The sequence below is a fragment of the Hemiscyllium ocellatum genome, chromosome 48 (genome assembly GCF_020745735.1).
Source record: "Hemiscyllium ocellatum isolate sHemOce1 chromosome 48, sHemOce1.pat.X.cur, whole genome shotgun sequence".
Lineage (NCBI taxonomy): Eukaryota > Metazoa > Chordata > Chondrichthyes > Orectolobiformes > Hemiscylliidae > Hemiscyllium > Hemiscyllium ocellatum.
In genome coordinates this window covers 7,053,078-7,074,890 of record NC_083448.1, presented here as the reverse complement: position 1 = coordinate 7,074,890, position 21,813 = coordinate 7,053,078, and the positions used below count along the sequence as shown (strand labels likewise).

General features: G+C 47.5%; 1 protein-coding gene across 1 annotated transcript in view; it reads left to right on the top strand.

Annotated features, from left to right (window-relative positions):
- Positions 1 to 1,757: 1,757 nt before the first annotated feature.
- Positions 1,758 to 21,813, top strand: part of si:dkey-220o5.5 (actin filament-associated protein 1-like 2) — a 74,533-nt gene continuing 54,477 nt past the window's right edge. Inside the window, exon 1 of the mRNA XM_060856349.1 lies at positions 1,758 to 1,945. Coding sequence (XP_060712332.1) covers positions 1,930 to 1,945 — 16 coding nt within the window. The 5' untranslated portion in view covers positions 1,758 to 1,929. The remainder of the gene's footprint in view (positions 1,946 to 21,813) is intronic.

Here is a 21,813-nt window from a genome sequence, read left to right as displayed (position 1 = left end):
CCCTCTACAAGTCCTGACCTCTCTGCCCCCACCCCCACTCTGGCCTATCACCCTCACCTTAACCTCCTTCCACCTATCGCATTTCCAACGCCCCTCCCCCAAGTCCCTCCTCCCTCCCTTTTATCTTAGCCCGCTTGGCGCACTTTCCTCATTCCTGGAGAAGGGCTCATGCCCGAAGCGTCGATTCCCCTCTCCTTGGATGCTGCCTGACCTGCTGCGCTTTTCCAGCAACACATTTTCAGCTCTGATCTCCAGCATCTGCAGACCTCACTTTCTCCTCGAAGAGCTCTGTCGGAGACCGTGTTTGATTTGACCTTTGACCAGGGATTGTTGCAGGCATTTGGAACAGCATCACGAAGGCGTGGTATCGTCGATTGGGTTTTCAAATTGCTACGTTGTTCTCAATTTGGTTCTCGTTTGTTCATGTCTGAATAAATTCTGTTTTGTTGACAACCGAGCGTATCACCCTCACCTTAACCCCCTTCCACCTATCGCATTTCCAACACCCCTCCCCCAAGTCCCTCCTCCCTACCTTCATCATTTCTGGTACATCCACGTTTCTCCTGTTGAAAACAAGTTTGGGTCTGGGCTACTTTCTTGAAGCGTTTTGAGGGAGTCTGGACTGTTGGGAGAGAAGGAAGAGTGGACCGGAGGGAACGGTCCCTGCAGAGGGCTGTCAAGAGAGGGGGAGGGGAAGACGTGTCTGTTGATGGCATCCTGCTGGAGGTGATGGAGATGGTAGCTCACGATCCTCTGGATGCAGCTTCTGATGGGCTGGTAGGTGAGGACCCTATCGCTGTTGCAGAAGGGAAGTGAAGAGATGAGTGCGAGAGATGGGTCAGAACTGGTTAAGGGCCGTGGCAACAACACTAATGGGGAATCCTCAGTTTGAGGGAGAAACCAAGATGGCACAGTATGGTCACATGCAGGGCAGGGAAAGCACAAATTCTGTCGTCTTTGGACAAAGAGCAGACTCTTTGCAAACTGACACTCCAGAATACGCCCTCGGCATACAGGTGTTCACATCGTCAGCGCCCGAACGTGTGGGAGTGTGTGAAGTCCTCTTGTGTTCTGACCTTATTGGGGTCCTGGGTCAGCCCCTGACACGATTTGGCAAAAGTGAGGACTGCAGATGCTGGAGATCAGAGTCTAGGTTAGAGCGGTGCTGGAAAAGCACAGCATGTCAGGCAGCATCCGAGGAGCAGGAAAAATCGACGTTTCGGGCAAAAGCCCTATTCCTGATGATGCTGCCTGACCTGCTGTGCTTTTCCAGCACCACTGTGACCTAAACCCTGACACTATTTACTGACCCTCAACTGTTGGCAAGTCCCAGTGATTGAAAACATGCAAGATTACACTTGATAGCGATTGCTTTTCATTGATGTAATTTTATAAAGGTTCGTTTTACTGGATTACACACTGTGTTAGATCACTTCATTCTGCGTTGGGCAAGCTGAGTCCTTTTAGCTGTATCGTTAAGATAATTAGTGTGGTTTACGGTGCTTGTGAGCAGAAAAAAAACATTCTATTTATGAGAAAAGGAAGGAGAGAGAAACAGACCTTGGGCAAGAATAAATTCACTGACGTGTAGAAAGGTGTCCACAAGGTGGAGGGGACTGATTACTGTCCCTCATCGGTTACCAGGGAACAATCCTACCCCAGAGACTAGTCTTGTCACCAGCCCGATCTGTTGGACCCTCCCAGGGCAGCAGATGGTGCTGTGCGAGGGAGCTGAGAGACCGGCTTCCTGTTTCAGAAGCTGAGTTGTTGATATAGTGTCCAGTTTGGGTCGTGCTGAGCACTGTAATAGTTTGCAGACTCAACGCAGCCGAAAGACAAAGAAAGGATCGCGCTGCAGAGCAGAGCTCAGGAGCAGCAGCGATGGGACATGAAGAAGGAATCCTCTGGTGTTAGATCCAGCCATCCACAATGAACAATCAAAAAGGTAAATCCTACTTTCCTGCCTCGATCTTTCAACTGTCACAGAATGGTGAGATTTAATTCGGCCAAAACTTCTCGTCTGAAACTGTAATTAAAAATCTGGGCTGCTGAGTGCCTTTACAGTATTCGGTTCCAATGACTTACAGTAAATCCAGACTGATTTGGAAGCGCAGACCAAACCCGCAATGTTTTGATACTCGAAACGCTGTGGAGATTAATCTCTTCAGGCTGACAGGAGTAAGCTTAGTGAAGAATATTATTTTCAGGCCAGTTCACACTACAAATGTTATTTCCAATGCAAAGAAAATCTTGGAATGTAATGCATGTTGGTGGTGTAGTGTGTGTTGGTGGTGTAGTGTGTGTTGGTGGTGCAGTGTGTTGCACTGTTTCTGAGACCTGTGTTACAAGGGCATCTTGAATCGGAGCAGGATTTGACCATTTGGCTCCGCCAGCCTTCACTGCCACTCAACAAACCAGGATTTTTCGCTGAAAGGGTTCAGAAAAGATTTACAAGGATATTACCGAGGTTGGAGGATTGGAGCTGTAGGGAGGGATTGAATAGACGGGGGCTGTTTTCCCTGGAGCGTCGGAGGCTGAGGGGTGACCTAACAGAGGTTCAGAAAATCATGAGGGGGGCATGGACAGGGCAAGCAGATAAAATATTTTCCCTGGGGTGGGGGAGTCCAGAACTAGAGGGGCATAGGTTTAGGATGAGAGGGGAAAGATATAAAGGAGACCTAAGGGGCAATTTTTTCACGTAGAGGATGGTATGTGAATGGAATGAGCTGCCAGAGGAAGTGGTGGAGGCTGGTACAATTGCAACATTTAAAAGGCATCTGGATGGGTATATGAATAGGAAGGGTTTGAGGGATATGGGCCGGATGCTGGCAGGTGGGACTAGATTGGGTTGGGATATCTGGTCAGCATGGGCGGGTTGGACCGAAGGGTCTGTTTCCGTGTTGCACATCTCTATGACTCTGCTTTCTTGCCTAAACCTCAGATTGCTTTGAAGTCTCGAACATACTCAATGACTGAGCATCCAAATGTCGTTGTGGGGTGGGGCACAAAGAAATCCTGGGATTCCTAATTCTGAATCATTTCGACTCATTTCAGTCCCGAACTGTTGATCCTGCGTTCTGAGATGGTGTCTCCGAGTTTGAGATTCTCCAAGCAAAGGACGCACACTCTCAAAGATATGGCCTGTGAAATCATTGAGAAATGTTTCACTTTTCAAGTCGATCAATTCTCATTCTCTGTGCATGTAGACCCAATTCCCCTTCAGAGGAAAACTCCAAACTGGAGAACTTCCACTGAGGCAGGAATATCCTTCCTCGGGTAAGGAATCCAAAGCTGTTCACAATGTTTTCAGTGCAGGTTCCCTCACAGTGCAGCAAGACCTTCTTACTCATATTCCAGTCTCCTTGCAATAAAGGGGAAGCTCAGTGGTTAGCAGTGCTGCCTCACAGCACCAGGGACCCAGGTTCGATCCCACCCAGGGGAGACGGTTTGCACAATCTCCCCACGTCTGCATGGGTTTGTCCGGGTGCTCCGGTTTCTCTCCACAGACCAAAGGGGTGCAGGTTGACCATGCTAAGTTGCCCATAATGTCCAAGGATGTGCAGACTAGGTGGACCAGCCAATGGGAAATGCAGGGATGGGGGGAGTGGATCTGGATGGGATGATCTATGGAGAGTATGTGTGGACTCAAAAGGCCAAATGGCCTGCTTCTGTTGTGTCGGGATTCTGTAAAAACTAATACATCATCTACCTTCCTAACTGCATGCTGCATCCATATGTGAATATTATGTGATCCAAATATGGGCGGCACGGTGGCACAGCTGCCTCACAGAGCCTGAGACCCGGGTTCAATTCCCGACTCAGGCGACTGACTGTGTGGAGTTTGCACGTTCTCCCCGTGTCTGCGTGGGTTTCCTCTGGGTGCTCCGGTTTCCTCCCCACAGTCCAAAGATGTGCAGGTCAGGTGAATTGGCCATGCTAAATTGCCCATAGTGTGAGGTAAATGTAGGGGTATGGGTGGGTTGCGCTTTGGCGGGGCGGTGAGGACTTGTTGGGCCGAAGGGTCTGTTTCCACACTGTAAATAATCTAATCTAATCTGATCCTCTGAATATCCACATTTCTCAGTCTCTCGCCTTTTGGAGAAACATTCAGCTTTGGCTCTTCTTCCAACCAATTCTGCATTTCCTCAAATTATGCAGCTCGTGCCATTTCATTTTCCAATCACTTTACATACCCCTCACAGCTTACATTCCCATTTTGTATCGTCCATGAGCTTAAATGTTTCACATCAGTCCCCTGCTCCATGAGATATCCCAGTTGTTACAGTCCACCCTCGTCTTTTGTCACAACATCCATATAATACCTCATTCAATGGCTTTGGATACTCCAAATATACATAGATTCCGCTTCATCAACCCTCAAAAGTTACAACTTTCAAAAACGGGAGATTTTTGAATACAATGGGAAATCATTCAGCCCATCGTGTTGGCATCAGGTCTCTGAGTTTGCACTTCACTGATTGCTGTTCTCCTGCATTCTCCCTGTAACACAATTCCTTTTCAAATCACAGTCTAACTCCCTTCTGAATGCACTTATTGATCCTCCAATCGAGGCCATAGCCCCGCCCGGTGGGAAAAAGATTTTTCCCACCTCACGTTCGCTTCTTTCGCCAGTAACTGTGTTCTCTCATTTGCAATCCTTTCACGAGTGGGAACAGTTTCTCCCCATTTACTCTATCCAGACCCTCACGATGTTAAAATCAGAATTCTCAGCCTTCTCTTCTTGAAAGAAAACAACACTAATCTCTCCAACCTATCATCATAACCGAAGTCCTCAATCCCTGAAATCTTTCTTATAGATCTCTTGTGTACCCTCTCTCCAATGCCTTTGTATCCTTTCCAAAAAAAAATCAAGAAATTTGTTGCAAACAATAAATCTCTCATTTAAGTATTCACCTGAGGCCACTTCCATTTTTCCAAACTCCTTAGCTACACAGCCCCTTATATTTAGACTTTACTGTTTAAAAACTGATTCGGATTTAAACACTTCACTCACAAACTCAGCGTGAATTTCTTTTGTATTATGATCACTCTTCCCAGAGGTAGCTGACTGGAAGATTACAAATTAACCCTGTATGAAGGCAGAGAATTAAAGCAAAGCAACTTGTTCTCTAATTGGTCTTTTGAAATATCGTTCTTGTCAACCGTCTTGAAAGTGTTCTGTGAACTGACCTCCAAACTGCTTTTCCTGATTGAGCTTTCCCAGTCGATATAAAGATTAATCTGGCCCACAATTATTTCACTTCAAGCTTAACTCATTCTCTAAGATATTGCAGGATGATTAATGGATTTACTGTGTGTGTCTGTGTGTGTGTAAGAGAGAGTGTGTGTGCGTGAGAGAGAGAGAGAAAGCGAGGGAGAGAGTGTGTGCGTGCATGTGTCTGTCAGTGTGAGTGTGAGTGCGTGTATGTGTGTGTGTCTGTATTTGGGTGTGTGTCTGTATTTGTGTGTGTGTGTGTATGTGTGAAACAGAGAGAAAGAGAGGGAGAGAGTGCGTGCGTGCATGTGTGTGTGTGCGTCTGTGTGGGTGTGTCTGTTAGTGTGAGTGTGCATGTGTCTGTATCTGTGTGTGTGTCTGTCAGTGTGTAAGAGAGAGTGTGTGTGTGTGAGAGAGACGGAGAATGTGTGTGTGGGTGTGTGTGTCTGTCAGTGTGAGTGTGCGCGCGTGTGTGTGTGTGTGTGTGCATCTGTGCGTGTGTGTGCGTGTTTGTGTGTGTCTGTATCTGTGTGTGTTCGTGTGTGTGTGCACATGTCTGTGTGTGTGTCTATGTGTGTGTCTCTGTGTGTGTGTGTCTGTGTGGCGTGTGTGTGTGTCTGTATCTGTGTGTGTGTGCATGTCTGCGTATGTGTGTCTATGTGTGTGTCTGTGTTTGTGCGTGTGTCTGTGTGTGCGCATGCGTGTGTCTGTATCTGTGTGTGTTAGTGTGTGTGTGCATGTCTGCGTGTGTGTCTATGTGTGTGTCTGTGTTTGTGTGTGTGTGTCTGTGTGTGCGCGTGTGTGTGTCCCCGTATCTGTATGTGTCTGTGTGTGTGTCTGTATGTGCTTGAAGGTCAAGGCAATGGTGACTGAGGTACTTTGTGATAAGACAGTGTTTGTTCCATGATTTGCTCATTCCAAGCTCTGTCAGATGGAAGCATTCGCTGTGATATTCTTTTCTTCCATTTGAGATGAATAAATATCCTGAACCAATAAAATTGCTCCTTATCTGAGCCATTCAAGACCCCTGCTCTCAGAAACAGAGGAATAAAGATCAAAGTTATGACAAACCTTTGACACTGGTTCAGCCTCAAAGGGAGTATTGTGTCCAGTTGGGGGGACCACACCTTCAGAAGCATGTGAAGATAATATAGAAGAGACAGCAAAGATCCATATGAGTGGTTCCAAGGGTGGTTATGTGGAACGATACTGGGTCCGTTCACCATCGACAGGAGATTTAATTGAGATGCTCACTGTATTGCGTGGTGTGGCAAGGGTGAATGGAGAGACCGAATCCCATTGGCGGAAGGGCCAAGAACCAAGACTGGCTCAAGGTGACAAGGAAAACCTAATTTCACAAAGCCAGTGGTCAGGATCTGGAATGCATTCTCTTCGAGAGTGTTGGAGGCAGGTTCACTGAGGATTTCAAAACGGAATTGGATCATTACCTAAAGAGAAAGAATTCCCAGTTTCCTGAAGAGAAGGTCAGGGCGTGGGACTGGCTGGGATAATCTTACAGGGTTCCTGCTTGGTCACAGTAGGCTGAATGACATCTTCCTCTGCTCTAACCATGACACGAAGCTGTTCCGTGACTTTCTCTCGACGATGAGTTTGTGGCTCGATTAAATCTTTGCGCTCTACAAGTGACAGACTGCCTTTGTATTTGCAGTCTGACCTCTCTACCTAAACAGTGTATGACCAAGAGTAATGGAAGGCGACTGACAGGCATGGAGCCAGGGAACCTGCTGCAGGTTGGCAAATATTGGAATGAGATTCGCTCAATTGATTTCCTGTATCCCTGTTTGGCTGGAACTAAACACACATCATTTCTGCCCCACAACAATTTGCTGATTGCCAAGTTGGTCAAACTGGGCAAGCCATCAAAGGCTGTGTGAGATAAGAAACGAGCACAGGACCCTGAGCAGCATCAGTCCCATTACTGATGGGTGTGCGTTATCTGAACACTAAAGGTTTTCTCTAAGTGCTCTTGGGTTCTCCAAATATTATACAGACAAGGATTGGATCAGTTCAATATTTGGCTTTGACTGATCTTTGGGGGCTGGGAATTCTAAAGAAAGCCAATGCTCGCAATCCTCTGGCAGTATGGAGGGGGTATGGAGTTAACTCTTCAGAACAGAGAAACAGGTCTGAAGCGAGCACTGGGGTCAGGGAAGTGGGGAGGAGAGGAAATCAAACAAGGCAAGGTCTATAATGGGATGGAAGACAGGGGAGGTGAACCGACATTTTCCCATGCCCTAACCGTTCCCTTTCCAACCTGGACCTATATCCTCATCATAAAATGCAGTTGGTGGAGCATGAGGTGGAGATGCCGGTGTTGGACTGGGGTGCACAAAGTTAAAAATCACACAGCACCAAGTTATAGTCCAACAGGTTTAGTTGGAAGCACGAGCCTTTGGAGCACTGCTCCTTCATCAGGTCGTTGTCACAAACACACAGACAACCTTACCACTGTCCTTTGATATTCAATGGTGTTACCGTCACTGAATCCTCCACCATTAACCTCCGGGGGGATTACCATTGACCAGAAATTCAACTGGACTCACCGCACGAACATAATGGCTACAAGAGCAGGTCAGAGGCTCGGGAATGCTGCAGCAAGGCACTCATCTCCTGACTCCCCAGAGCATGTCCACCATCTGCACAGTACATATCAGGAGTGTGAGGGAATACTCCCCACTTGCCCTGGATGGTGGGGGCAGCTCCGACAACACTCGAGAAGCTCGACACCATCCAGGGACAAAGCAGCCCCCCGCTTGAGTGTCCCCATACCCACAAACCCCCACTACCTCCATCATGACACTCAGTAGCAGCAGTGGGTACCATCTACAAGACACACTACAGCAACTCCCCAAGGCTCCTCAGACAACACCTTCCAAATCCCAGGACTACTGTCACCGAGAAGGACAAGGGGAGCAGATACCCGGGAATCGACCCCTCCAAGTTCCCTTCCAAACACCACACCACCTGACTTGAAAATACATCACCGTTCTTTCACTGGGTCAAAATCCTGGGATTCCCTCCCTCACAGCGCCGTGGGTCAACTTACAGCACATGGATTGCAGCAGTTCAAGAAGGCGGTTCACCACCATCTTCTCAAGGGCAATTAGGGATGGGCCAACAAATGCTGGGCCCAGCCAGCAACCCCGCCATTCCTAGACTGAATCAAGAAAAGTCCTTTGTTTCTGATTGTGCACATTGCAGTATTCCAGCCGCATTTGAGTTCAACAACTGCGGACGACAATCTCAACTTCGCTCTTCCCCATTTTGTTTCCTTTCCTTTGAAGATCTCTGTGCTCCCATTTTGTTCATGGTTATGTTGCTTGGAAATATCCATCACCCTACCCTTGCCACCTGCTGTAGGCCACCTCTTGACCGTTCTCTTCCTTGCCTCATCGCCAATTTCTTTGGGCCTCCACAACCAACTCTCTTGTCATTTAATCCCTCCTGTCTTCCAACTTACACTTGTTCCATCCCTCCTTGCTCTCTTTCCCACCTTCCTCCTTTTCAACCGTTTGCTCTTCAAGTGAAAGGTCAGCAGTCTTTCATGTCAAGTCTATCTCCACCTCGGGGCGGCACGGTGGCTCAGTGGTTAGCCCTGCTGCCTCACGCGCCAGGGACTCGGGTTCGATCCCGGTCTTGGGCGACGGGCCGTGTGGTGTCTCCACATTCTTCCCCGTATCTGCGCGAATTTGCTCCAGGTTCCTCCCACAATCCAAAGATGTGCACGCCAGGTGAATTGGCAACGGTAAATTGCCCATAGTGTTAGGTGCATTAGTCAGGGGTAAAGATAGGGCAGGGAAATGGATCTGGGTTACTCTTTGGAGGGTCAGTGTTGACTTGTTGGGCCAAAGGGCCTGTTTCCATACTGTAGAGAATCGTATCTAATCAGACAGGTTTAGATCTGGGCGGCTTTCTGTTTCTCAGGCTTGGATCGAGTTTTTGTCTTGCCTTGATCGCTTCAACTCTCTGTGTCTTCAAGAGCATAGGGAAACCTCATCTCGAGCTAATCATGATTGGCAGGGAACCATGGACCGAGTAGGCCCGTTTCGCTGAGGATTCAGGAGGGCCCCTGGCATCAAGCTTCATTTGGGAGGTGAGGGAGCAGAACAAGGAAGAGAAAGAGAGGGAAAAACAAATCAAAAGGGGTCTCAAAACCAGGGTCTGCAATAAATCATCCTTCTCTCTGATGCCCGGCACAACGCCCCATTCAATGTCACGTCAGAAAAGATCTCAATCTTGGAATGCACATCATAATTGTGCAGCAATCGGAAACGTTCTCCACTCTCCCATTCCCCAGAGAGAACAGCTCAGCCTGTTGTTTATTGATGGGGTAAGCAGGGCTCTGACTGATTGCGATCTCTCGAATGGCAAGTTACGGCCCAGAGCTGAAGTCTGAGAATAATGCGTTCCTTTAAGCACTGTGATGACCCCAAGCAATTCACAATGGGGTTTTTTTTTAAAAAAAAGAAGTCTCTCCAACCCTTCTGTCTCCTCCGTGGACAAGCTGTGGCTTCATTGATGGATTATTTGTACTGACCGCGAGCAGGAAAGAGAGGCTGGACATTGAGGGCCCCGAAAGTTATGGCTGACATTGCAAAGCACCCCTTTGAGGCAATGACTCTCACATGACTGGCCCTGAGATCACTGGCAATTTGTCAATGCGATGGCTCAGGACGATACTATCTCTGCAACACCCACCACATAACACTATGGTCTGCTGCAACGGTAAGGGTATATCTTTTAGGATCTTAGAAGTTTTAAATATCATGAGGGCAGTTAGAGTTTAATTGCCCTTGAGCCAGCAGATCAGAAACCAGGAGTAAAAGTATGGCTCTCTCTTTTTGAACTGGCTGATCAGGTGAGTTTGACATCGCAGATCGGTGCGATTCTGCCAATTGCTTTGTCGTAAGGAAGAAATTGGCACGTGGCACTAAAGTCTGTGTCAGGGCATGTGCCAAAGTTGTCCAAACCACTGGGTACTGCGTGATTGGACCACATACCAAGTCTTACATTCACGTTTGTGCCAAATTTCTTCAAGTATCTTGACTGAAGGTTTTAGGAGTAGAATTGCACATCTGCAGTGAATCATTTGAAGCTGCCTCTGTGTTGACATAATCTGGCTGCCCCCACACTTTACCACTGACTGATCGAGTCCCCCTTTACTTGAGGTGCCACTATCTCTACTCTAAAAGTTGCACATCCTCCTTCTCTGCTATAGCCGTTCACGCCCGCTCAAACTGCTCAGTGCGAACCCAATTCAGGCAACCCTTATCCACTGTCTGAGAGACTTGTACTCCAACATTGAGATATGAGGGTGGAGAGTTGGGAGTTTTTTTCTCCTGGAACATAGGAGGTTGAAAGGCAATATGATAGATGCTTATAAAATTATGAGAGGTATTGAGACAGTGAACAGCAGTTTCCTTTCCCCTGGGATGAGGGATTTCAAGACTCGAGGGTGCATTTTTATTGCAAGATGAGAAAGATTTTACAAAGTCATGAGGGGCAATTTTTTTTTATGCACAGAGGGTGGTTCCCGTGTGGAATGAATGTGCTGAGCAACTGGTGGATGTCAGTACAATTACAATATTTAAGAGCCATGATGGTAGCCGTGATGTGGAGGCGCCTGATGAACAGGCAACGCTCCGAAAGCTAGTGCTTCCAAATAAACCTGTTGGACTATCACCTGGTGTTGTGTGATTTTTAACATTTAAAAGGCATTTGGATGGGTCCCATGAAGAGGAAAGGTTTCGCGGGGGCAGGCAGGTGGGACTTAGTTTAGTTTGGGATTATGTTCAGCACGGACTGGCTGGGCCAAAGGGTCTGTTTCCATGTTATCTGACTCTGTAAAGCAGATATAGGACTGGAATTGTTGGAGTCGTTTCTTTATCAGCCAAATTTCCATCCCTGGTCGTCCGAGAAACTCAACTGGAACAGGATCGGGCCCTTCTAGCTGACCCAACATTGGGGAAGATCACGGCTGACCTTGTTTTCGTCTCATCCATTTGTATGCGCTCCCCATAACCCTTGACTCCCTTTGCGATCAAAAATCTATCTCACTCAGCCTTTCCGAATCCAACAGCACGGCCTCTTGGGCCTGACAAACGCACATTGTGAATGCTGCTGTCACTCTCCATTTAAGGTCAAGACTGGCTCAGATGCTTTGAAAATTTGTTTATGTGTGACTCTTAATTCCTCAACTGTGCTGTCATTCCTGACTCCCGGAGCCAAGAAGTTTGAGTGCCAAGTCAAGAACCCACAGACTAAAACCAAACCAAATGTGTTTTCCGCATGCATACACTGAAATATAGTTTTGGGTTTTCACAGTGTCTATTCTCATTTGATCTTTTCCCATCAGATAGTGCACTCATGAATCACAGATCCAGTTTGATAAGATTGCTGTTACCATCGGAGTTTTTTGAACAGTCCAACCCTTTCCCAATTACCCAGCTTCCTGCAGCATATTTGATAAATGACGAGATACTAGGAAGAACGGCATATAAACTGGAATTCAGAAACATTGTTCAGAAGCAGCAGTGAGCAGGGTCAAGTTCTGGCTACAGCTTTTAATCTGATGAAGGGCTTTTGCCTGAAACGTCGATGTTCCTGTTCCTCTGATGCTGCCTGACCTGCCGCGCTTTTCCAGCGCCACTCTGATCGTGCCCCTGAATCACAAGCGCAGTGCAGTGCTGAGGGAGTGCTGCACTGACAGCGGTACTGTCTTTCAGAAGAGGTATTAAACTGAGACCCTGCCTGCCCTGACAACGCTACCCAAGGTGGTGACTGGCAAAGATCCAATGGCAGTATTCAGAAAGTCATGCCCTTCCCTCCAGTATCCTTACTAATATTTATCCCTCAACGCTGAGCATAAAAACACTTTGAAACACTGATGTCCCTCAGTTTAGACAGGGATAATGGCATTGAAGTCATTCCCATATGCAGGCAAAGGCTGTGTCTGGGTGCTGACACCAGCACTGCATTCCCTGAGGCAGGTTTTCCCAAGTCCTGCATTGCTGGGGTGGGATCTAATCCCGCTGTTAAATGTTTCCAGGAACCAAGTGCTCGCTTTCCAACGTTCACTGGGCAAAGAAAGATCACATCTGGAGTCTGTCGTCCAGGAAAATCACTCTATGTCGTTAAACTGAAGCTCCGATTACTGTTAAGTAATCTTTGCAACAAATGATGAATATTTGTTGGCTTTCTGCAAATCCCAAAGATTCCCCCTTGGCCCTCCATTTCAGCCGTTTGGAGGCAAGTGAGAGGAAGCTGTTTGCATGTTCCAGTCACTGAGGATAGCTGAAAATCTACAGAGCTGACAGACACTTTGTGACACTTGACACGGCTAGTTCTCCAGTTCAGGAGCTGCAGCCTAACATCTGAGCTGGTTGCTGGTACAGATTAAGACATTTCGGCTGTGTTGGTCACCCAGGAGTTACCCGTCTCCCAGTGCAACAGAAGGGCAAGTGTACCCAGTCGTGCTGAGACCAGGAAACACTTCTCTGGAGCACTCAAACTAATGTCATTCATCAGAACTGTTCAATAAATGTAAAGGATCTGACTGCTGGACTCAATTAACCAAAGTTCCCCGAGTGTCATTAATAGTGAACATACAATGAGTGATGAGATCTGATTTATATCCAGCTCATCCAGTGATAACACTCCAGCGATAAATTTGTTGATGGGATTCCCTATTTGGTTATTTCAGTGAAATGATTTTTGTTCCAAGTTGGAGGATGGGCTGATTCAAGAATTGCTTACTCCCAGGAACTCCTGAAGAGTGATGCCAGACTTTAAACTCCCATCTGTTCCTACTGTAATCCCCAAAGTTCATATCAAACTTGACATTCATGTTGGATGTATCTGCACTGACTCAGCTACATGGACGATGGAGCAGCACACATGCTTCTGACTTTTGATTCACAAAGCCAAAACTGTTTGCAAATTCTGTTGAAAGTGCGTCAGCGAGTAACCTACTTTTGGACTGAGATAAAAGTCTGCGTTGGAAACATCCCATAATTTTGATCAAAATTACCCAACAGCTCTGACTGACAGTTCTTGGCCCAGCCTTGCGTCTGATTTAAAATCCTTATCTTTGCCTTCCAAGACCCTCCATAGCATTGCCCCTTCTCAAATTCTAGTTTCTTGTGCATTTTAATTTTTATTCACTCCATCAATCATTAAACTCGATCACAAGCTCTGGAATTCACTCCCTGAAGCTCTCCGCCTTTCCAGGTTCTCTCCCGGGGGATTTGAGAGCGGTGTACAAGGTTATGACAGGCTTGGGTCAGGGAGACAAGGAAAGGTCTTTCCATTCGCCAATTGTACTTGGGGGAATGCAGAGTTTTGGGCAGGAGATATGGAGAGATTATGAACATCACTTTATGCAGCGAGTGATGTTGTCAGACTTGAAAGGGTTCAGAAAAGATTTATGAAGAGATTGCCAGGTTTGAGCGATAGGGAGAGGCCGAACAGGCTGGGTCTGTTTTCCCTGGAGCGTCAGAGGCTGAGATTTGTAGAGGTTTATAAAATCATGGATAGGGTACGTAACAAAGGTCTTTTCCCTCAGGTGGGGAGTCCAGAACTAGATGGCATTGGTTTAAGGTGAGAGGGGAAAGATTTAATCGGAACCTGAGGGGAAACTTTTTCACACAGCGGGTGGTACGGGTATGGAATGAGCTGCCAGAGGAAGTGGTGGAGGCTGGTACAATTGCAACATTTAAAAGGCATCTGGATGGGTATATGAATAGGAAGGGTTTGGAGGGATATGGGCCGGGTGCTGGCAAATGGGTCTAGATTAATTTAAAATTGGGCATGGATGAATTGGACCAAAGGGCGTGTTTCCATGCTATACATCTCTCTGACTCCAAGTGAAAATGACGTGGAATCCACTGTTCACAGAGGTAATGGAAATCATGAATGGTTCCCAAAGAAGGTAGGAGAGACACTTAAGGGAAATAAACTTGCAAGGTGACAGACACCAAGTGAGTGAATGGGACTGACTGGATTGTTCAGTATAGAACTGGCAAGGACTCAATTGGCTGAACATGTCACAAATGACTCTGCCATTCTCAGTCTCGCTGCAGAAAACCCCTTTGTTGGTAAAATCGTTACTTAATTACTCCGCCAAGTCCCACATTTTCCTGGGAAGAAGGTGGCATGTGGGAAAATCAATCTCAATGTTGGCTTTCATGTTCTGGATGAGGGCAGCTGCGGGCTGGAATATGCAGGGTGAAACTGGGCTGGGGTCAAGGAGCACTTCGCCAACGCACAGGTCTGACACCTTCATCAGGCCCAGCTTGAGATCCGGTTAAAGTTACTTTGAAAGGTTCATTAGGTTGGAGTGCAAATGGAACAGCCTGCAATGTGGAGCTGTGCACAGGAACACTTGTTCCCTGATAACTCTTTGCTATGTCTTGCTTTTCGCTGAAAGTCACACAGGCAACACAGGAGACAGGACAGTAGCAAGACACTGCAAGGAATTGTAGGAGGAGACAATTCAGTCCATGAAAACCTTCTTCTCTCATCTCTTTCTCTGTATGTCCTGATCTTTTTCTCAATATTTCTCTCATCCTGTGGCTCCATCAGCTGGCAGTGAGGCGTTTATTTGCGTTTTGCGTAGGAGAGAGAGAGAGAGAGAGAGTGTGTGTGTGTGTGTGTGTGTGTGTGTGAGAGAGAGAGAGAATATATGTGATAGAGTGTTTGTGTGTGAGATAGCGTGTGCGTGTGTGTGTGCGTGAGAGTGTGTGCTGTGAGAGAGAGAGAATATGTGTGAGAGAGTGTGTGTGTGTGTGAGAGAGTGTGAGAGAGAGAGTGTGTGTGAGAGAGAGTGTCTGTGAGAGAGAGTGTGTGTGTGTGTGCGTGCATGAGAGAGTGTGTGTGTGAGAGAGAGAGAATATATGTGATAGAGTGTTTGTGTGTGAGAGAGCGTGTGCGTGTGTGTGCGCGTGAGAGTGTGTGCTGTGAGAGAGAGAGAATATGTGTGAGAGAGTGTGTGTGTGTGTGAGAGAGTGTGTGTGTGCGAGAGAGTGTGTGAGAGAGAGAGTGTGTGTGAGAGAGCGTGTGCGTGTGTGTGTGAAAGGGAGAGAGAGAGTGTGTGTGTGTGTAAGAGAGTGTGTGTGAGAGAGAGAGAGTGTGAGAGAGAGAGAGTGTGTGAGAGAGAGTGTGCGTGAGAGAGAGGGTGCGTGTGTGCGTGTGCGAGTGTGTGTGAGAGAGAGTGTGTGTGTTTGTGTGTGTGTGTGTGTGTGAGAGAGAGAGAGTCTGTCTATCTGTCTGTCTGTTTTTTGTGTATGTGTGTGAGTGCCTGTGTGTGAGAGTGTTTGTGTCTTTTTGTGTGTGTGTGCATGTGACTGTGTGTCTGTTTGTGTGTGTTTGAGAGACAGAGAGAGAGAGAGAGAGTGTGTGCGCACGCCTGTGTCCGTTTTTTGTGTGTGTGCGAGAGTGTCTGTGTGTGGGAGAATGTATGTGTCTTTTTGTGTGCGTCTGTGTGAGAGAAAGAGAGAGTGTGTGTGTGTGAGAGAGAGAGAGAGAGCGTGTGTGTGTGTGTGTGTGTGTGTGTGTGTGTGTGTCACAAGAACAGAAAATGTTGTCAGTGAATAACAGGCTGGGTAATCTCTGCATGGGAAATAGAATCCTTCCACCCCAGAAGGGAGCCATTCAGCTCAATGTGTTTATGCTACCAAAAGTGGACTAACCAAGAACAGCCGCAACATGACATCGCACTCCTATACTCAATGCACTGACCAGTCAAGGCGAGTGTACCAATCATCTTCTTCACTATCCTGTCTCCCTACAACTCCACTTTCAAGGAACTGTGAACCTGCACTCCAAGGTCTCTTATTCAGTAACACTCCCCAGGACCTTACCATTAAGTGTGTAAGTCCTGCCTGATCTGTCCTACCAAAATGGAGCACCTTGCATTTATCTCAATTAAACTTCATCTGCCAGTCCTCGGCCCATTGGGCCATCTGATCAAGATCCTGTTGTATTCTGAGGTAACCTTCTTCACTGTTCACCTTTCTTTCCCTGTCGGATCTCAACTTGGCATATTCTCGTAACTTGATCAAACTCCCCCCACAATGTCCTTTGGCAACCCCAGCTTCTCCAACTGAACTTTTTTTCACAAGAATCCCTCATCCCAAAAACATTTCTGGTAAATGATGAAGTTTTTAAGGCAGACATCTTACTGAACGTGGACCTGCCCATCAACAAGGAGTTCTCTTTCAGATACTGGTAACAATGCACATTTCTGACTGAAACACAGTCTGTATTCTAGCTGGTTTTATGTCACTCAGAAGCACAGAAAAAGCCCCTTCTGCCCATTGAATCTATGCCAATCAAAACCACTTCACTATTCCAATCCCCATTTCCCAGCACTTGACCCATATTACAAGTGCACATCCAAATGATTCCTCAACGTGATGAGTGCTCCTGCCTCTCCCACCCTGAAAGGCCAGGTTCCTACCACCAAGGGGAAAAGTAGCTTCCAATCTATCTTCTCTCTGCCCATCATGATTTTATCCATCTCAATCATGTCCCCTCACCTGAGCCAATGGCCACTGGTCCAAGGAGAACAACCCCAGTTTGTCCAATCTCTCTTCAATAACAAGCTCTCCAGCCCAGATAATATCCTGGGAAATCTTCCTCTGCACCCACTCCAGTGTAATCACATCCCTCCTGTCATGTGATGCCAGAACCACACACCATACTCTAGCTGGGGCCGAACCAACCTTTCACAGTTACAACATCATTTTGCAGCTCTTCAACTCTCTGCCTTGGTTAATATACGTTCTTAACTACATTATCCACCTCTTTGGACACCTGAAGAGACCGATGGGACCTGCACACCAAGGTCCCTCTGATCCCTGGTTCTTCCCAGAGTCCTTCCAGTCATGATGTCTGTCCTGCCTCAGTGCATCACCTTGTACTTATCCAGATTGAATTCCATTTGCCATGTTCCTGTAATCGAAGGTTGTCCTCCTCACTATTTCCCACCCGAACAATTTTCGCACCATCCACGAACTTACTGATCGACCCACCTACACTCAATTCTAAATCATTTATATAAATCACAAACAAAAGGTCCAAACAGTGATCTCTGCAGAGCCCCGCTAGGCACAGGCTTCCAGTCACAAAGTCCACCCCTTGATCATCACCCGCTACTTCCTGTCACTCAACTGATTGTGAATCCAATCAGCCACATTTCAATGGATTGGACGGGTCAGTCTCCCATGCGGGACCTGATCGAAACCCCTGCTGAAGGCCAAGTCATTGACATCAAAAGCACTGCCCTCCCCCACACAGCTGGTCACCTCCGAAAACTTCAATCAAGTCGGTCAGGAATCACCTTTCCTTTTCACAATGCCGTGCTGACTGTTCCAGATTAATCTCTGGCTCTCCCTCAGAATTGCTTCCAACTGTTTCCCACCCATGGAGGTCAGACTGACGGACCTTGAGTTTCCTGGTTATATCCCTTCCTACTTTCTTAAATGACAACACCACATTGGGCATCCTCCGGTCCTCTGGCACCTCTCCTGTGACCAGAGAGGAACGGAAAATTTTTGCCAGTACCCTTGCTATTTCCTCCCTTGAGTCACTCAACAGCCTGTGTTACATACCATCTGGCCCTGGAGATTTATCTTTCTCAAGCCTGCTGAACCACTCAGTGCCTCCTCTCTGTCCAGGCCAATTTCTTTCAGTTCATCACAGTCCTTTTCCCTGATTTCTGTACTCACATTTTCCCTCTGACACATGAACAGCAATAAAAAGTATTCATTTAAAATCCTAACTACATCTTTTAGCTGCACATAGCTAACCACTGTGATCCTAATGGGCCCGACTCTCCCTAATTATCCATGCACCCTTAATGTATTTAGAAAATAACTTGGAATTTTCCATTATTTTGCTTGCTATTATGTTTTCACGCCTCTTTATACTCTCTTAATTTCCGTTTTAAGTTTCCCCTAATATATTCCATGATACCAAATAGCGTAAAGTTACAAAGATGAAGTAAATGGCCAAAACTGTGGCATTGTTGGCAAATGGATTGGCAGGGAGGGATATAGCCAAGAAACTCGAGGTCGGTCAGTCTGATCTCCACGGGTGGGAAACAGTTGGAAGCAATTTTGAGGGAGAGAATTAATCTGCGCTCGGAGAGTCAGAGATTAATCCGGAACAGTTGGTAATGTTGGCAATATTATCCACTTCGGACCTACAGAGCAGAGTGTATGGTGAGAAGTTAGAAACAGTGGAAATCTAAAGAATAGCGTTGTGGAAGACAAGATACCTTGGCCTTCAGGTACATCTTTCTTAGAAATATGCACCATCAGGAGAAAGTGAGGACTGCAGATGCTCGGAGTTGAAAAGTGTGACGCTGGAAAAGCCCAGCAGGTCAGGCAGCATTCGAGGGGCAGGAGAATCAACATTTCGGGCATGAACCCAATGACTCTCCTGCTCCTTGGGTGCTGCCTGACCTGCTGTGCTTTTCCAGCGGCAAACTTTCTGACTTTTGGTAAGCAGGCTCTCATCTGTACAATCCATCGACCAGGCCCCGCTGTCAAGGAAAGGCCGCCAGCATTCTTAAATGTCCCACCCTGGCAACCTCTACCATCGGGGCGAAGGTACAGAAGCCTGAACACACGCACCAGCCGGTTTCACATCAGTTTCTACCCTACTGTTGTTAGAATACTGAATAGACTCACAAACTCTTAACATTCGCCTGACCCTGTGTTTTTGCCACTGTTTACCTATCATTTACTTATCGGTGCTACTTAACTCTGCGATCTGCCTGTATTGCTCATTAGACAAAGCTTTTCACTGGGCCTTGGTACACGTGACAATAAGCTCAATTCAATTGGTTAAAAAGACATTTCACACACTTGCCGTCATTTCTCAGACCGTTGAGTATTGGAGTTGGGAAGGTCATGTTGAGGTTGGACAGAATGAGGGTGAGACCTGTTCTGGAGTTTTGCGTCCAGTTCTGGTCACCCCGTTATGGGAAGGATAATGCGAAGCTGGACAGGATTCAGAGAAGTTTAACCAGGGTGTTGCTGGGAATGGAAGGTTGAGTCATAAGAATCGACAGAAAAGACTGGGACTTTTCTCACTGGAGTGGAGGAGGTTAAGGGGTGACCTTATAGAGGTTTATAAAATCATGAGGGTCATGGGATAAGGTGAGGAGTAAGCATCATTGCCCTAGGGTGGTAGGTCAAAACAGGAAGACTATTGTTAAGGTGCGGAGGGGAAAGATTTAAAAAGATGGAGGGCAACTTTTTTTTCCACAGAGAGTGGCTCATTTATGGAATGAACTGCCAGAGAAAGTGGTGGATGAAGGTCCAGTTGCGACATTTGGATAAGTTCATGAATAGGAAAGGGTTGGAGGAATATAGGCCAAGCGCAGGGACAAGTTTAGTTTGGGAACCTGGTTGGTGTGGACGAGTTGGATCGAAGGGCCTGTTTCCATGCAGCATAACGGCATAATTTACGGGTCCAGATATACAGATCATTGAAATGTCATTGACAATGCAGAAACTAATTAAAAAGGCAAATGGAATGCTGATCTTTATCTCTACATCTTAATATCAGGGGCAAGGCAACTGAAAGTATGGTCATTATTGCTTGGGTGATTTGGAATAGAGTTACCAAATTTGGTTCTAGTAGGGGTAGAACTGGACCACTCAGCTCCTCTATCTGATCCATGATTCAACAAAATCACGGTGATATGTTTATTGTCTGAATTCCACACTGCCATCTGTCCTGTGGTAAACCTTGGTCAAAAAGTGTGGCGCTGGAAAAGCACAGCCGGTCAGACAGCATGCGAGGAGCAGGAGAGTCGAGGGTTCAAACACAGACTCTTTATTAGGAATGTAGGGGGGCCCAAGGGTACTAAGAGATAAATGGGCTGTGGGGGGAGTTAGCTGGGAACGCAATAGGTAGATGGAGGTAGGGGCTGTTGGTGATTGGTCAGAGTGGAGGGTGGAGCGGATAGGTGGGAAGGTAGATGGATAGGTAGGACGGTGCAAGAGGGTGGTGCAGAGTTGGAGGGTTGAATCTGGGATAAGCTAGGGGGGAGGGAGATGAGGAAACTGGTGAAGTCCACGTTGATCCCGTGCAATTGGAGGATCCCAAGGCGGAAGCTGAGGCATTCTTCCTCCAGGTGTAGGGTGGCTCGGATTTGGCGGTGGTGGAGGGGGCCCACCGCCAAACACTGCCGGATCAATGAATTCGACACGCATCATGACATCGAACGTTTCTTCCGTTGCCTCCGCCTCTGTGCTTACATTTTCCATCAGGACTTCCACCCACCCCTTCTCCCCTTCCAACACACTCCATCCACCTGGACACCCCATGTTGGTCTGTTACCCGCCCTCGATCTCTTCATCTTCAACTGCCACTGTGATAGTGACCGCCTCAACCTGTCCACCCCTCTCACCCACTCCACTCCCTCCATTCCAACCTAACTTCACCACTTAACCAGTGGACAAAGGGAACACAGTGGGAGTTTGGCGCACTGACCTCTGCACCGCTGAAGCTCAATGCCAACTCACGGACACCTCCTCCTACAGCCCCATTGAACACAACCTCACTTCCCATCACCAGACTTATCATCTCCCAGACCATCCACAACCTCATCACCTCAGGGGATCTCCCACCCAGAGCCTCCAACCTCACAGACCTGGGATCCCGCACCCCCTCCCGGTTCTACCTCACCCAAAACTCACAAACCTGACTGCCCTCGTCATCTCAGCCTGCTCCTGCCCCACCAAACGTATCTCCGCATACCTTGACATCGTCCTGTCCCCCTTGGTCCAGGATCTCTCCACATACATTTGGGACATCACCCACCCCATCCACGTCCTCCTTGACTTTGGGTTACCCGGCCCCCAGTGCCTCATCTTCACCATGTACATCCAAGTCCCTGTACACCTCCGTCTGCCATGACCTGGGCCTCCAAGCCCTCCGTTTCTTCCTCTCCCGCCGACCCAACCAGTCCCCTTCCACCAACACACTCATTTGATTGGTAACTGGCCCTTGCCCTCAATAATTTCTCCTTTGACTCCTCCCACTTCCTCCAGACCAAAGGGATAGTCTTGGGCACCCGCATGGGCCCCAGCTATGCCAGTCTCTTTGTCGGGTACATGGAACAGTCCATCTCCCGCAGTTACACCGGCACCATTCCCCACCTTTTCCTCTGCTACATTGATGACTGTGTCGGCATCACCTCGTGTTCCCATGAGGAGGTTGAACAGTTCATCAACTTCATGAACACCTTCCACCTCCAACCTCAAGGTCACCTGGACCATCTCAGACACCTCGCTCCCCTTCCTGGACCTCTCCATCTCCATTTCCAGTGACCGACTCAAGCTGGACATCAACTTCAAACCCATCGACCCCCACAATTACCTGGACTACACCTCCTCCCACACCCCCTCCTGCAAAACGTTATCCCTTACTCCCAAATCCTACATTTCTGCGGCATCTGCTTCCAGGAGGACCAATTCCAATCCAGAACATTTCAGATGGCCTCCGTCTTCAAGGACCACAATTACCCCTCTCACGTGGTCAACAATGCCCTCCAGCATGTC